Genomic DNA, 17835 nt, shown 5'->3' with positions numbered 1-17835 from the left:
AACACCTGAGCTCTGTGCTTTTATGAATAGACTCTACAGATGTTTCCATCTAATCAGATTGGTTCCTCAACTCCTACAACCAAGATGCTTCAATCCACTTAGATTAGTTAGTGCCATCCTGAATACCCATAAATTTCTAGGCTCTGGAGTTTATTTATTGCAACTAAAAGCTAACAAAAAGTTTCTTCCCCACCCCTAAACTTAAATCTAACATTGTCCTCAGTGTTTCCAATTAAAGAGAAGTACCAAAAGTAAAATAACACGAGGAGAAGTTGGAAAGATAGTACCTGGGTGAAGAAAATCAAAAACTAATATACAACATACAACTGCCTCGATGGTCAATCAAGGGTAAACAGGTTCCTCTAGAGGGACCTCCTCAACATCACCTGTAGGAAAGGGCTCTAAAAAGGGTTTCAATCTCTGACCGTTAACCTTCGAAGAACTACTACCATCCGGTGTCTCGATCTCAACAGCTCCATGAGGAAAAACAGTACGAACAATAAAAGGACCCGTCCACCGAGAACGTAACTTCCCAGGGAAAAGATGCAAGCGGGTATCATACAGAAGAACTTTTTGACCTTTAGAAAATGACTTCCGTAAAATGTTTCTATCATGCACAAGTTTAATTTTGTTCTTATACTCCTTCGCACTATCGTAAGCATCTATACGAATCTCGTCCAACTCATTGAGCTGGAGTTTCCTATGGGCTCCTGCCTCATCAAGTGAAAAATTTAGCTGCTTAACAACCCAATAAGCTCTATGTTCTAACTCAACAGGTAAGTGACATGCCTTGCCATAAACAAGCCGATAAGCTGACATTCCAATGGGGATCTTAAACGCAGTACGGTAAGCCCATAAGGCATCAGTAAGCCTAGACGACCAGTCTTTCCGATTAGGATTAACTGTTTTCTCTAATATACGTTTTATCTCTCTATTAAAAAACCTCTACCTGACCACTAGTCTGTGGATGATACGGGGTAGCTATCTTATGTGTAATACCATATTTCTTCATCAGAAGCTTAAAAGGCCCATTATAAAAGTGCGACCCTCCATCACTAATTATAGCTCGTGGTGTACCAAAACGTGTAAGTATATTATTTTTCAAGAACTCAATCACAACCCTATGGTCATTGGTTTTACACGCAACCGCCTCAATCCACTTAGAGACATAGTCTACGGCGACAAGGATGTATAGGTTACCAAAAGAATTAGGAAACGGACCCATAAAGTCAATACCCCACACATCAAAGACCTCAACAATTAAAATATGGTTCAAGGGCATCATGTTCCTACGGGAAATGGTTCCTAATTTCTGGCATCGTTCACAAGTAACGCAGTAACTGTGGGAGTCTTTAAACAACGAAGGCCAATAGAATCCACACTGCAATATCTTAGCAGCAGTTTTCTTAGCACTAAAGTGACCCCCACAAGCATGATCATGACAAAATACTGGACTGGTCACTCTCAGGTATACATCTCCTAATAATCTGGTCTGGACAATACTTAAACAAATAAGGATCATCCCAAAAGAAGTGCTTAACCTCAGCTAAAAATCTAGAATGATCTTGTTTACCCCAATGTTGGGGCATTCGACCAGTAACAAGATAGTTCACTATATTCGCATACCAAGGTAATTGGGTAACAAAGAACAATTGTTCATCAGGAAAGCTATACCTTATAGGAATGGAATCATCCGGGGAACTAACAACTAGCCTAGACAAGTGATCTGCTACAACATTTTCGGCAACCTTTTTGTCTCTAATGTCTGGAGAAAACTCTTGCAACAACATAATCCACCTAATCAATCTAGGTTTAGTATCCTTCTTAGACAAAATATATTTTAAAGCAGCATGATCAGTATATATGATGATCTTAGAACCTAAGAGATAGGGTCTAAACTTGTCTAAGGCAAACACAATGGCTAATAGTTCCTTCTCGGTAGTGGTATAGTTCAACTGGGCATCATTCAGAGTTTTGCTAGCATAGTAAATCACATGAATTAACTTATTTTCTCGCTGACCTAGCACAACACCAATAGCATAATCTGAATCATCACACATGATCTCAAAGGGTAGGTTCCAGTTGGGTGCCTGGACTATGGGGGCGGTAGTGAGTAATGACTTAAGCTTCTCAAAATCCTCTAAACAAGCATCATCAAAGACAAACTTAACATCTTTTGCAAGCAAATTGCAAACAGGTCTAGACATCAAGCTAAAATCCTTAATAAAACGACGATAAAAACCAGCATGCCTTAAGAATGACCTAATATCTCTTACGATTTTTGGGACCGGTAAAGTTTTAATAAGGTAAACTTTGGCTCTATCTACCTCTATACCCTTTGAAGATACAATATGCCCTAGAACAATTCCTGAACGAACCATAAAGTGACATTTCTCCCAATTAAGCACTAAATTCTTTTCCTTACACCTAGTCAAAACTGATGACAAATGATGCAAGCACTCATCGAAAGACGAATCAAACACTGAAAAATCATCCATAAAGACCTCTAAGAACCGGTCTACCATGTCAGAAAATATGCTCATCATGCAACGCTGAAAAGTCGCAGGAGCATTACATAGCCCGAAAGGCATGTGTCTATACGCAAAGATACCAAAGGGACAGGTAAAAGTGGTTTTCTTCTGGTCTTCTGGGGCAATAACGATCTGATTATATCCAGAGTATCCATCTAAAAAGCAGTAGTGACTATGTCCAGCTAATCTCTCTAGCATCTGGTCGATGAAGGGAAGGGGAAAGTGGTTCTTCCTAGTGACCTTGTTCAATTTCCTATAGTCAATACAAACACGCCAACTCGTGGTCACTCGGGTCGGGATTAACTCATTGTTATCTTTCTGGACTACAGTAATACCAGATTTCTTGGGAACAACCTGAACGGGGATGACCCACTTACTGTCTAAAATAGGGTAGATAATGCCTGCATCTAATAGCTTAAGAACCTCAGTTCGAACTACTTCTTTCATATTGGGGTTTAGTCGACGTTGTATCTCCCTAGAAGGTTTGGTGTCTTCCTCTAAATAGATCTGATGCATACAAACAGTAGGACTTATACCCTTAATGTTGCTATGGTCCACCCTAAAGCTTCCTTGTTGTTTTGAAGGACGGTTACTAGCCTACTTTCCTGATCTCTATCCAAGTCGGAAGAAACAATCACAGGTAAAGTCTCAGACGGGCCTAAAAACACATACTTCAGGGTATCTGGCAATGGTTTTAGGTCCAACTTAGGAGGCTCTTCTAAAGAAGGAACTAGGGTAGACTTAGAAACTGGTAGTGGTTCGAACTTAGGTTTCCATCCATTACTAGTATCTAACAAAGGGGTTGAATCTAACAAAGCATTCACCTCATTAATCACCTTATCATCATCAAAATCAATCCCAAAGTGAGCTAGGCATTTCTCTAATGGATCTTCTAACAAAGTGTTTGGTAATGACTCCTCGACTAATGTTCCTATCATGTTCACCTCTTCTATATTCGAGTCATCTAGTTCAGAGGGTAGCTTACTAATATTAAAAATGTTCAGCTCAATAGTCATATTACCAAAAGACAAATTCATAATACCATTTCGACAAGTTAATGATCGCATTGGATGTAGCTAAAAACGGGCGACCTAAAATCACTGGTATTTGGTTCTCTGGGTCAGGGACAGGTTGGGTATCTAGGATAACAAAATCCACCGGATATATAAACTTGTCGACCTCTATGAGAACATCCTCGATCACACCACGAGGAATTTTAACGGACCTATCAGCTAACTGAAGTGTCATCTGTGTAGGTTTCATCTCACCAAGTCCTAGCTTAAGGTACACATGGTATGGCAGTAAGTTCACACTGGCTCCTAAGTCAAGCAACGCTTTCTCAACACGGTACTTACCTATTGTACAAGCAATGGTAGGGGACCCTGGGTCTTTATACTTAGGAGTAGTGGTATTCTGAATAATAGAACTCACATGACTAGCTATGAAGGCTTTCTTCTGGACACTGAGCTTACGCTTTCGCGTACACAAGTCCTTAAGGAACTTGGCATAAGAGGGAATCTGCCTAATTGCATCTAATAATGGAAGGTTGATATTAACCTGCTTAAAAACCTCCAATATATCATTAAAGTTGGACTCCCTCTTAGTCGGAACTAGCAGCTGGGGGAACGGGGCTCTGGGAACAAAGCCGGGCTCATCAGGACCCTCATTGGTCTCTTTGGAGACTCTATCAGTCTCCTCATTTTCTGGCTCATAAGGGTGAACTACAACATGTTCACTTTCAGGTATGTCGACCTTATTATCAACTTTCTTTCCACTCCTAAGGGTTGTAACAGAGTTCACATGATTGTACGATTTCTCTCTAGGGTTAGGATCAGTATGACTAGGGAACCTTCCTTCTTCTCTCTCATTGATAAACTTAGCTATTTGGCCGACTTGAAGCTCTAATTTAGCAAAAGACTGGGCACTATTCTTAAAATTCTGTTTGGTTTCCTCTTGAAAATTACCCTGGCTTTTTACTAACATTTCCTGGCTTTGTGATAGCATCTCCTGGCTCTTCCTTAATATACTAAGGGTTTCCTCTAAGCTAGTTATTCTATTCTCAGATGGGTTCTGGGTCTGACCTGAAGAGTTCTTAGTATAACCAAAACCTGGGGGAGGCTGAGAATTACTAGACTGGCCTTGATTCTGGCCCTTAGACCAAGAGAAATTAGGATGGTTTCTCCAACCAGGGTTGTAGGTCTCTGAGTAGGGGTCAAACTTCTGACGGTTTTCAAACCTAGCATTGTTATAGACAGCATGAGCTTGCTCTTCACTAACCTGACCTTCCCAGAATGAGTTATCGGGCTCTATTCCACAACTAGAGACTTGAGAGGCTCTATTAGGTTCAACAAGGGACTTATTTTTAGATTGACCCATTTCCAATGCTTCTAACCTTCTAGATAAAGCAAACTTAGCATCTGACGCAAAACTCGTATCTACCATATTGGTGCTACTTCTATTGACCAAGAGTCTTTTAGGGGGTTCAACACAAGACTCCCACTGTTGGGATTTTTCAGCGATAGCTCCTAAGAAGGTAAAAGCATCATCAGCATTTTTACTAGTGAACTCACCAGCGCACATAGACTCGACCATGGCTTTGGTCGAATAGTCTAAACCATTATAAATAATCTCTACAAGTTTCATCTTATCAAATCCATGGTGAGGACACTGGGATAGGAGATCATTGAATCTCTCTAAAAACCTATAAAGAGATTCTCCCTCTTGTTGCATACTAGCACTAATTTTCTGCCTAACAGCTGCAGTTTTATGCTTAGGGTAGAATTTCATATAGAAAGCAGCAATAAGTTCCTGCCATGTTTCAATGGATTCAGATGGTAGGTTGTTTAGCCAGGTCTTGGCTTTATCTCTCAAGGAAAAGGGAAACATCTTAAGTTTCAAGACCTCATCAGTAAGGTCTTTTATTCTAATTGTCCCACAAATTTCCTCAAAGTCTCTAATATGAAAATAAGGGTTCTCATCATCCTTTCCTAAGTATATAGGGATCATCTGAAGAATACTAGGTTTTATCTCGAAATTAGCCGTAGTGGCTGGCAATTTAATGCACGAAGCTCGGTTGGACCTAGTTGGGAACATGTAATCTTTCAAAGTTGCCATCAGTGGCAACAGAAGTACTAGGGGTACTTTCCTCACGAAGAGATAGGTTCTCAAAACTGAAGTTTCCAAAAACGGGGCTCTCAAAAGAAGAGTCTTCGAGCTCCCCGCTTCCACAAGAAGATCTTTTAGGCTCGTCACTAATCAAACGGCCAAAATTATCTCTTTTCCAAGCACGCTCTGTAAAGGAATCGAGCGCTCTTGGCATACACAAACAAAAATCCTAAGGAAGGGAGGTTCTAAGCAAACACACAGCAGGCCGACTCCACCAAATCAAACCTAAAAATTTCTAGCAAACAAAAAGCATGATGGCTCCACTTAGATTGTTTCTAGACCAGCTTCTAATCCTTCGAAAAGGAATTCGTTACAATCTGAGCAAATTCTCTGGAATCGGTACGAGTCAAAGTGAGTTGAATAGAGGCGAGGGAAGCTCAGTGTATCTTTGATACCCAAGGCCTCACCGGTATTCAAGGAGGCGCAGTCACGCATTCAACTCACAGAAACCATCCTAAACTTCGAAGTATGCTCAAAAGAGTAACCAATATTTTTCGAATGACTGTCATATTAAGCTCGTTACCCTATAGGTCTCGTTCTATTCAAAATTTTAGGCTTAGGTTCGCGTTTGGTTTCGTTTTCCTAAGGCGGGCAAGAAGAGAACGGTGATGAAATCCGAACCCTTATCTTGTATGGCCAGTCCTTGCCCTTTACTAAGAATTTAAAGCAACTGGTCCAGTCCTCAACATATAATCACCTTAAGGCATACAGTAAACCCGCTTGCAGGAGATTCGCGGGTGTTTCGAAAGACTTACCTCCCGTACCAGACGGGCAAAGAACCGCTGAAGTCGACTCGGGCCACGACTCCTATGTCGTGTACGAACCCGAGGGGCCGAGACGATATTGTAATCGTCGTCCTTCCCTGCAAACAGTTTGTATTTAAGGGTACCCTTCCGTAGGGTTTAAAAAAAAATGTCCAAATGTCCAAAGTAAAGTGCAAAAATATTACAAAAATTTCCTAATACAATTCTAAAAAAATTAAAAATTGAAAAAAATAATAATAAAACTAAATCCTAAAAAATTATTTGTCTTCTTTTTTTTCTTTTCTTTTAGCTTTGAGCTTTGTTCCAAGACCTTAGTGTCCAATCTTCAAACCTGCAAATCAAAGACACAAACAAAGAAACGTAAAGAAGAACAAATGAAAATAATAAAAACCTAAAAATTCTACCTAAGCACAAATCCGCGTCGGCGGCGCCAAAAATTTGATGTATTTTCAAATGGTTGTAGTGATAGTGGTAAAAATGGGTTCTTTTCAGATTTGTGAAGGGAATAAAATTTTTAGATTTTTTTTTTTAAAACTTAGGAATGTAGCAAAATTAAATAGCAAAGTGATGTGAAATTTTATGGACAAATAGGGGTTTAAGATTCCACCATTCAACAATACTTATATGATCTAATATTTTTTTTTACTATGCAATTTAAATAATTGGTTTGATTCAAAATATTGCCAAAAACAGATTTCCAGAATATCAAATGTTAATCACAAGTATAATGCATCAAGAGTCTAAAACTAAGCATGCATTATCAAGGGAAAACACAGTTGATTAATAAAAATCATTTAATTCATTTTTATCAATGCAATTAATCACATAAAAATATTGCATAAAAAAATAGATATTACCACATATATTGTGAGAATGGCTTCCTCTGTGACCCCTGGGATTGGGTTTAGCTACTCATGATGAAAAACCTCTCAAAATATTTCATTGATGCTCAAAAGTGTTTTACAATGAAGAGAAAGACAAGAAAATGATATAACACAGGATTATGCGACCCACAGAAGGCGTCCAGAATCAACGATAGAGATGAAGTGATGTTGTCGTTGGAAAACTATGACCCACAAACGACAGTCGTTGTCTTTGTTGGTAAACGACTGCCTTTGGTAGTCTGTTCTTCCTCTTCTTCTTCCTCCTCGAGCAGCAGCAGCAGCAGAACCAGAATCTCTGCAACTTGAATTTTCTTGCTCTGTAGTGCTCTAAACCTCTCCCAATTTTCTCTCCCCTCTTCTATGTGTCCCCATCACTCTATATATACTCCACAGCAAGAAGTCTCGCTATAACTCGAGATAATTCTCTCTTAACTCGGTTTGATGAAAAAATATTCTGGGAATATTTTCTTCCCTGATTTAGCTTCTCACGCGTAGATTTCCATCCTGGTCACTCTAGAAATGTTTACACACGACCCACAATGTTGCTGGAGCCCTCATTCATGAGCAGAACACGCTCAAATCTTCTCCAATCTCGTGTCCAACCCGTGTTTCCCTGTTTTGCATTCCGTGAATTATCCAGTTAATTCTGGCCAAATTTGATCGAACCAAAAGCCCAAACGTGTTTGCTAGGACATATCACAACTTCCTACCAAAAATCATCCATTGAATCGCCCTAGAACACGTTCAAAAATTCCAACAAAACATCTGCCAGTTGATAGTATTTTTTTTCCCGCCAATTTTTGGTTTTTGAATTTGGGAAGAAGGTGTCCTCCCCCCTAACCAGAACTGGGGTGCGAATAGCAGCTGCCTTTGGGGTGACCTGGGGGTGCTCCGTGCAACTTTTCGAGCCGAATTTTCCAACAATAATTATTTTCCAAAAATACTTACAAACACACAAAACACCATAATAAGGACGAAAACAAGTACTAACAATACGAAACATTGAGGACAAATTAGACACATAAATGCGTATATCATTAATTCAATTGAATATTTTGGATGCAAATTCATTTTTTCATGTGATTTGAGTTATCCAAAAGAAATCCTTCTTTTCTTGTAAAAGCAAGGTCGCCTTTGTTGTTCTTTCGGGAATGACATTTTATTGGGGAGAGTTCATTTTGAACTTGTGCTTAATTGCCAAATCTTTGTGGGGAGTGTGGCTGTGGAATATTAGGGGTTATCTTGTATCTTTATAAACTCCTTGATGAATGCATTTAGCTTCGGCTTTATGATGGCATCTAAATAAGTTTATATTATATTCTCTTTTGGTCATGAAGTATCTTTGTGAAAATTTCATGAGGATCCCACTAGTTTTCGCACCTTTTCCAATTTATATTGACAAAAAGGGGGGAGAATTAATGTGTAGTGTGATACTACAAATACATATGTGTGACGCCCCAACCTAATCACCTGCTTAGCTAATAGGATTACAACCTAATTGAAGCATCAAACCTATATTACCGATCTTAAGAAACTCAGTTACATAAGCTAAATCCAAAAACAAACCCATACACTCTAATATTATATAAATGAAGAACTCTCTTGTGATATGAATATATTAGTGTGTTGTTTTACAGAGTAAATAAAGAATAAAGATATATAAAAGATTCATAACATCACTAACTTCGCAAACAACTTTAAGCTACGATAACAGATATCTTCATGCACCATTTCTTCTGATTACTGAAACTGTAGTGGGAACGAGTGAGCACATCATCCCAAAGGGGTGCCCAATGGAAACATATAACCTAGAAGTAATCACTAACATGCTTCACAGTTCTATTAAAGAAAAACGATAAACATCTTTAACACGCAACACAGAGCAGAAGATTGCTTCAACTCTTATCCCCAGATATTACGTCCATAGTGGTAATATCTGTGAAAGATCCACCTCTGGATGGATCTACGAGAAAAGAATTAAACAACCTAAACATATGTTATCCCAACTTCGTCTCACTCAATGAAGGAGAAGTTGCTAGGAATAACTCCAGTCTCAAATGATAGCATGAATCCAGGTACCGTAAGATATTATCGTGGAATGCGTACACCTCATAAAACCCAATGCCACCATCTAAGTCTAGAATATAATAAGATTTTGATTGCTATGACCTGACCCCGCACAACAGGTTCACAAAAGGACCAATCATTATTTGTAGACCGGAGTCACCGAATAATAAGCATATGCAGTCATGAACCTAGAATTTCTTCCTAAGTCAAGATCATAGTAACCCAGTCATACTACCAAGACTGCACAATCAAGTATAATATGTACATGAGTGACTTCCCCAAATAAAATAGTATATATAATAATCAACCGGGTTAAAGACGGACTACTAGGTAATAATAAACCGGGGTAAAGCTGGACTACTATATTAAGACAATAAAATGTAATAATAATCAACCAGGGTAAAGCCGGACTACTAGATAATATTCAAACAATGTAGCATTTCCCTACTAAACTTAGCCAAGAGCTACGGGGAAACACAGACACTCTTCGCGGGGAAACCACCCAACGTATATTACATAACATACCCATTGAATTACAAACAATATGCTTACAGAAATTAAAGATTCATCATGCTCGCAGATAAAGTAAACTTAATGATTACAAGAAGGTTACAGAGTTCCCACCTGAATTGATGACAGGCCATGCCTACCTCGAGATCTTCAATCCACTGGTTCATCCTTTGAATCGATTGTTGTTAATAAAATAGCAACATTTTTGCAGTGACGCAATCTTTGTTTTAAAAGAACACAACACACAACCATCACTTCAAGTTCATTCTCTTCATCACCGTTCACTCCCTAAATCTTCCCTGCATCCTATAACACCAACTGTACCTCTAACTTCACATCCTTGCACGTTCAGTTCATCAGACTCAATCCTAGTTTCACTCACTCCAATAGTGTTCCTAGCTCAGCCCAATTCATGAACACAAACACACTACCATCTCAATCTACTAATCCAATTAGGCTCAACTTGTATCCCAAACCAATACAATCATTTAAGCAACATCACCACCACCACTTGTTCCATACACACTATCCTCAGATCATTCATATCTTTACTAAAAGCACATCCATTCTAACACATTTCTTTCCTGTCCGCACAATATGCAAACAACACCACAACTCCCCGCAACACCACTGTCACTGCATACCACCATCTTCATTCTGTTCAATTTATCTCAGTCACAACCATTATGACTTAGACTCAGCAACATCATAAATTGCAGCCACTTCACATATACAACTTACATTCATAACACTACCTATTGATTTCTACAACCATCTATAAGTTTGTTGAAAAAGCGGGGGTCTAAAAACACCACCAAATATTTCGCTTAGCAATCTGTATGGACAAACTCGAATACACTTTTAAGAGAATCAACAAGACTCAATCAATTAAAAGTATATCGACGAGCTTATATCACTATCCTTATTTGATTTCCTCAAACAGAAACAGTGAGTACTAATCAAATACAAGGAATAACTTGGACGGTACCAAAGACCAATGTCCAAGGATCAATCAATATCAATCAACAATCAAAGGTCGGATTTCCAATTGATTAGATCAAACGCACAACCTGTATTATTTCTATTATATAACAAATATAATGCGGAAAAGAAATAACACATACACCAGAAGTTTTGTTAACGAGGAAACCACAAATGCAGAAAAACCACGGGACCTAGTCCAGATTGAATACACACTGTATTAAACCGCTACAGACACTAGCCTACTCCAAGCTAACTTCGGACTGGACTGTAGTTGAACCCCAATCAGTCTCCCACTGATCCAAGGTACAGTTGCACCCCTACTCCTCTGATCCCTGCAGGATACTACGCACTTGATTCGCCCACAACTAAGAGTTGCTACGACCCAAAATCGCAGGCTTTAACAATAAACAAATCTGTCTCACACAGAAAAGTCTATCAAATGATAAATCTGTCTCCCACAGAAAACCCCTAAAGTTTTTGTTTCGTCTTTCGATATATAATCAAGGTGAACAGAAACCAATTGATAATCCGGTCTTATATTCCCGAAAAACATCCTAGATTAATCAATCACCTCACATAAATCTTAATCGTATGGTATCGAAACAAGACATCGTGGAATCACAAACAATGAGACGAAGATGTTTGTGATTACTTTTATATCTTGTCTATCGGAGAACTCTCACGATCTCAAGCCAATCAATATGATTGTACTCGTACGATAGAAGATGCAAGATCAGATCACACAACTACGATAAAAGTAGTATCGGTCTGGCTTCACAATCCCAATGAAGTCTTTAAGTCGTTAACCTGGTTTTAGAAGAAGAAAACCAAAGGTTAAAGGAGAATCGACTCTATCTTACAAATTAGTATCACACGGACGTGTGGGGATTAGTTTGTAGAGTTTCTATATGTCCCCTTGTATAGTCTTTCAAATCAGGGTTTCGCCTTGCTCACAAAGAAAACGCTATCCACCGTTAGATGAAAACCTGATTTAGATCCACGCTAATATCTCAACCGTTAGATCGAAATCTTAGCTTGTCATACACAAATGAACTGCACGCTTCTAGTTTTGTAAACCGCACCCAAACGTGTGCATTGTTGGTTCAATAATAGTCAACCAATAGGTTATCCATTTGAGCATTTCATACCAACCACTTTCTTCTTCACCATAACTAGTTCAAATGACTCAAATGAACTAGTTAGAGAGTTGTGTAATTGCAAGGAAATATCATGTACTACACAAGCTACAATTGAAGCAAAGATGATTCGATTCACATGAATCGGTTCATGAATTTTATAGCCACGGTTTGCAAAAGCATTCCTTAGTCTTTATGAGTTAAGTTCAGAAATCATCTTTAGATATATAACCTATACAAGTTCCCAGACTAGGTTCGCGGACTTGAAGTACTGGAAAGTGTTTTCAAACTCCAGCAGAAATTCTCGGGTTCGAGAGCTTCGCTGGTTCGTGGACTGGTTTCGCGGACTTGGCTCACGCAACATAGTTTGATAACTCATCAGAAATTCTCGGGTTTGAGAACTTCGGCAGCTCGCGGACTTGGCTACTAGCCGATTTCCAGCATGGGACTTATGCAGATATGTGTTTCCACAACATACTTATGTCCACTATGGTTATGTAATCTAAACTCTCATTCCAATCATTGAAACATTCTTAGAGGACGTTATATGGTTGTTACACTATTTCTCGTCAAAGCAATTTTCAAGATGATCGAAACATACATGATTTGCGTCACTAGGTAAAGAGAAACATGATCGAAGCGAAACGCTTACCAACACATATTTCGAGATATAGATAGGCGAGGTATACTCGGCTCGAAATACCAAATGTGTATAATCTAAGTCTATATATATATAGCATACGACTTTTGTCTCAAGAAGTAGGAGATAGAATAGATAGACTTTTGAGTGACAGTCACATACCTTTTTGTCGAGAAGTTCCACCGGTTCCTTGAGTAGTTCTTCCACTTGTATGATGAATCGTCATGAAGTCCTTGAGCTCAACTACACTTACTATCCTAGTTCGAGACTTAGCTATAATAGACTAGAGATCAAGACTTATAGTTTTTATCACTAACATTGACAAACATGCTTGAGATAGCAACGCATGCGAGTTTGACCGAGCAGTGCTCTAACAATCTCCCCCTTTGTCAATTTTAGTGACAAAACTATCAATACATATGGAATACAAAAAGATAATGAAACTTTAGTAGCTCCTATTCCATAAGTCTAATCTTCAACATTCCTTGAAATCTTCCTTCCAAGTACTCCAATGATCCCAAAGGTTGTAAGTTTAGCATCACCGTTGTTGAAGATCCGTAGCCATAACAATGAGAAAACTCGAGATTCTCGATCATTGTTATACAGTGTCATAGTATTACTACACAGTGTCAAAGTCCAATTGTATCACAACTTCAACAATAATACTATGGTGATATGTATCATTCCCCCTTAGTAAATACTCCATCTCGATCATGGAAACCACTCCCCCTTACACAATGATCCGAAAACCATATGTATTTGTAGTGTGAACTACATATTAATTCTCCCCCTTTTTGTCAATAAAATTGGCAAAGGTACAAGAACGGGATCATAATGAAATTTCCACAAGAGACATTTCATGACTAAAAGAAAGGATGCACATCATCTTAATTTAGATGCAATCATATAGCCGAAGCTAATAGCATTCATCAAGGAGTTTAAAGATACAAGATAACCTCTCTAAAATTCCACAACTGCACACCCCTCAAGATATGACCATTAAGCATTAGTTCAAAAGAACTCTCCCCCATTTGATGTCATTCCTAAGGGAACAACAAGAGCGACCTTAATTTCGAGAGAAAAGACGGATTTTTATTGGACACCAAAAACCATGATAAGTGATTTCTATATCCAAAAACTCAATCAAATTAATCACAAGTAAACCCATGATTAATTTAATCGGAATACGCAATCAAATTAAATACACAAGGTGATCAACTTAATTGTTTATGCTCAACATAAGTAAACTTACAGAACATATGACTACCAAAACCATTGGAAAATGATCAGGATAGCCGTTCATATACTCGACACAAGAAAAATCTTATGGAATATATGAATACTCAACTAGACTAATTATTAAGAGAACTCATAATTAATCTAATTGGAATACAAACAACCAAACTAATCACGAAAGTAATCAATTTAATTGTCATTTGTTTTGCTCGACATAAGAGAACATACAAATCAAATAACTAAATAACCAAACGAGATGATTGATTTAGTTCACAAATGCTCAACATAACACACCTAATGGAACAACCAACCAAATTAATCAAAAAATAATCAACTTAGTCGTATCGTGCTCAACATAGGACATATTACAGAGCCTCACAGTATTTCATAAGATATGAATCAATGAAGATCAATACTGTGGAATATACAAGGATCTATTCTATTTTTAATCATCATTTGCATAACAATAATAGACTTTATCCTTGTTCACAAAAGATTTTAACCTATCTTGCATCAAATAATTGACAATATAGGCTTAACTTTTGTGTTTGTCAAAAGTCTATTCATCCTTAAATCAATACATGAATACCGATCATGAACGACTTTACTTTTGACAAAATATGGGACAAAAAAGTTCACGGACGTAAACACACAAATCCCATAAACATTGAAATATAACAAACCATAATATTAAATATTGCAAACCATCATCCTCCAAATATTTTAGAATTTAAGCCAATAAACCTAAAAAAAATAATACAAGAAGATGAAAAATAATAGCTATGTATAGTCACAATCATTGCTATTCAAAGCACTAGTTATTCTTCCAACTAAGCCAAAAAGAAGACATCCTAGGCAACAAAACCAGAAACAAGCTAAAGAACAGACCCAGTGCAATTCTGAACACGAACTAAGAACACATGGGTGACTCATGATTCTCACGGAGTGCAGGGTCCTTGAGCTTGTGATCAACAGCTTTCTCTGTATCATCGGAAAGATGATTCTCTTTGCGAAGATCCTTGATTTGAGATTTTATGAGACCAAGGTCAGAGGTAACCTTTTCCAACTCAGTTTTTAACTTATCAAGATCTTTTAGAGTGTCAACAAGCTGTTGTTTTGCTTCCCCAAAGTACTTAAGAAAGTCATGAACAACTTCAGCAGAAATCATATCATCCTTCTCGGCATCTTCATGAACATAGGCAAAGAAACATGAAGTATTAGGATGATCTTCTTCTACAAGCGTTCTTTTCCTCTTTGATTCAATAACAAGGCTTTTGTTAAGAAATCCTTTTTCAAAATCACCATAGCAAGACGAGGAGGAAGACATTCTTGAAAAATCGATATCCAACTTTGAGTATGCGTTCGTGACTTGTAACTCAAAGGGTCGACTATTTAACCTTAGGGGAGGAAATCTAGGGTTTGTAAAAACCATTGACTCAAACCAGAACAAGTATCCGTTCGAGTACAACCTTTACCCTAAAAAAATATATAGCCCAACACGTTTGCGTACAACCAAACAAATTATTTTAAACGGAAAAGAGTTTTATAGAAGTTGTAGCAAGAGCTAAGAAAAGACAGGAAAAAAATAGACAAAAGCTAATACTTTAAGTATCACAAGTATGTAAACAATTTTTTAGCTATAGACGATAAGAAGATAACTCAATATAACAGATGCAAATACAAAAAGTATACCTGCTTAATAACACATCTTACTCACAAGGATTTTTATGAGTAAGATCCTTAAACCTTGTGATTAATTAACACAAGTACGAGCTCTATGCTCATTAAGAGATTTGTATTTATGATCACGTCTCTTTTTGCTCCTGAACCTAGAGAGGGATCCCTTTTTATACGAGAAGTTATCATAAAACTTACTGTCATCAAAATACGAGACATAGTTTGAATCCTTACCAGAAGAATTTTGGTTTGAGGAGGAGGATACCCTGTTGAAGAAATCTTTATATTCTTCAATTATTTTTTTCAAATTGTCTCTTATTTCATCAATTTTCCTCCTTTCTTCTGAACTTCCTTTCTTGTTAGGGATTCCATAATTCCCAGAGATCAAAACACTATCTTCCTTTAGACGATGTTTATTAGGACGTCTGCATTGTTCTTGAGCACGAATGTCAGTTACACCTTTAAGAATTAAATCTAAGGTGTGTTGAAGATGAACAAGGGAGTTTTTCTTCAACCTAGAGGATCTTTTTTGCATAGCAGAACTTTTTGTTTCACAGACAAGACATACTCTCTGATCATCTGAATGATTAGATAGTACAGTCTTAACAACATCTTTAGAATATTTCTTCCCTCCATCAGTTGTGCAAAATCCTTTGATGATAGGACCTTCAGGCACATTTGTTTTATCAGAGGAGACTCTTGTTTTTACTTATGAGAAAAGAGTTACCTTAGATGTGTCAGAAGTACTTGGTATATTAAATTGCTTTGAGAATCCTTGAATAGAGATCTTACTCAAGCGATGTTAAATTTCCAAGGCATCCCTTTTGAGACTAGCCTCAAGAGTCATGCATGAATACTGATCTTCAGCATTACCATTGGATTTGCAATCACTTATTATACCAAGAAGAGTATTGACATGGTGCTTCAACCGATCAAATATATCAGCTTGAATTCTAACAAGATTTAGAATCAATTCACTCTCTTCAGCTGAAACCCGTTCATTTTTAGGGAAGTTCTCTTTCGAGGGGTAAATAGAACAATTAAGCGGAAAATTAGAGAAGAAATTGTAGAAGAAACCCCTTCACCAGCAAAAACCAGAAGAAGAACTGTTGATGATTCACCATCATCAAAACCAAAAGAAACGCTCCTGCTGCTAGATCACCAACAACAAGAAGTATGAGTAAAGTTGTTACTCCTTCACCAACAAAGAGGAAGAAAAAAGATGTACCTTATAAAAAAGGTAAGCATATCTGTACTTGATTTTCGATTTTTATGCTAAATGAAAAAAGGTAAAGCATCAGTATATGTCCATATGTAGTGTGTGATGCTTCAATGCATGTTCTGTCTATAATATAATAACACTACATATTGACATGCACTATTTCAAACCCTGAATAAGCACCACTACTAACCAATATGTACATACTGTTATAAAACTATCAATATGTTGTGTTAAAAAAATACTTACATATCAACTACATATTTCCATGCACTGTGTGAAACCTGCTTTGAGATTGAATAAGCACCACTATCAATATGTGTTTATAGTGTTAGGCATACTACAAACCAATATGTTGCTTTAGTCTTGGATAAACCACTATTAATTATACTTACACTTCTAAGTCACCAACAACAAAAACCAAACAGAAAGCAGCAGCATCTAAATCACCAACAGTTAAAAGGACAAGAAAAGATATTCCTGCTTCACCAACAACACCAAAAAGGAAGAAAGCTATTACTGTTGCACTAATAACAAAGGGGAAGAAAGCCATCACTGCTTCACCAATAGTAAAGGGGAAGAAAGCCATTATAGCACTAAAAAAAAGGTACCCTTCTAAGCAATTTTATTATAACAAGAAATTACTAATAACGAGGAGGCGCTGCCCCCTCGACCACCCGTAAATGATATGAATAGGTTCATATTAGAAATTACAGTTTGTTAATATGTATATATGCTTAGAAATTACTACGTATGCTTTCTTGTGTTAATATGTACTGATATGAAAAACATTACTTTATGCTTTAGTAACCACCATGACATATTCATATGTAGTAGTAACATTATCATACTTTATGCTTTAGTAATCCCCAGTACATATTGATATGTCCATGTTTTTTACTTACATATCTATGTACTACATATTTATACGTTTTGTTGGATATCTAACACTACATATCAACATGTTATTACTCAGGTAATGTGAAGCGTAAGAAAGCACCAGGAAAACCTAGAAGTTTATA

At 37.4% G+C, this 17835-nt stretch overlaps 1 protein-coding gene across 1 annotated transcript in view; it reads right to left on the bottom strand.

Annotated features, from left to right (window-relative positions):
• The window catches only part of LOC113279874, a 42079-nt gene extending 24677 nt beyond the window's left edge, over positions 1-17402 (bottom strand). The window contains exons 1-2 of the mRNA XM_026528520.1: positions 17209-17402; positions 16968-17019 (exon numbers count right to left, since the gene is read on the bottom strand). Of these exons, the coding sequence (XP_026384305.1) occupies positions 16968-17019; positions 17209-17402 (246 nt within the window). The remainder of the gene's footprint in view (positions 1-16967; positions 17020-17208) is intronic.
• Positions 17403-17835: the final 433 nt, after the last annotated feature.

This window comes from Papaver somniferum, chromosome 5 (genome assembly GCF_003573695.1).
Source record: "Papaver somniferum cultivar HN1 chromosome 5, ASM357369v1, whole genome shotgun sequence".
Classification (NCBI taxonomy): Eukaryota; Viridiplantae; Streptophyta; class Magnoliopsida; order Ranunculales; family Papaveraceae; genus Papaver; species Papaver somniferum.
Note: the sequence above shows the minus strand (reverse complement) of the source record. Positions and strands in the feature narration are given on the sequence as shown.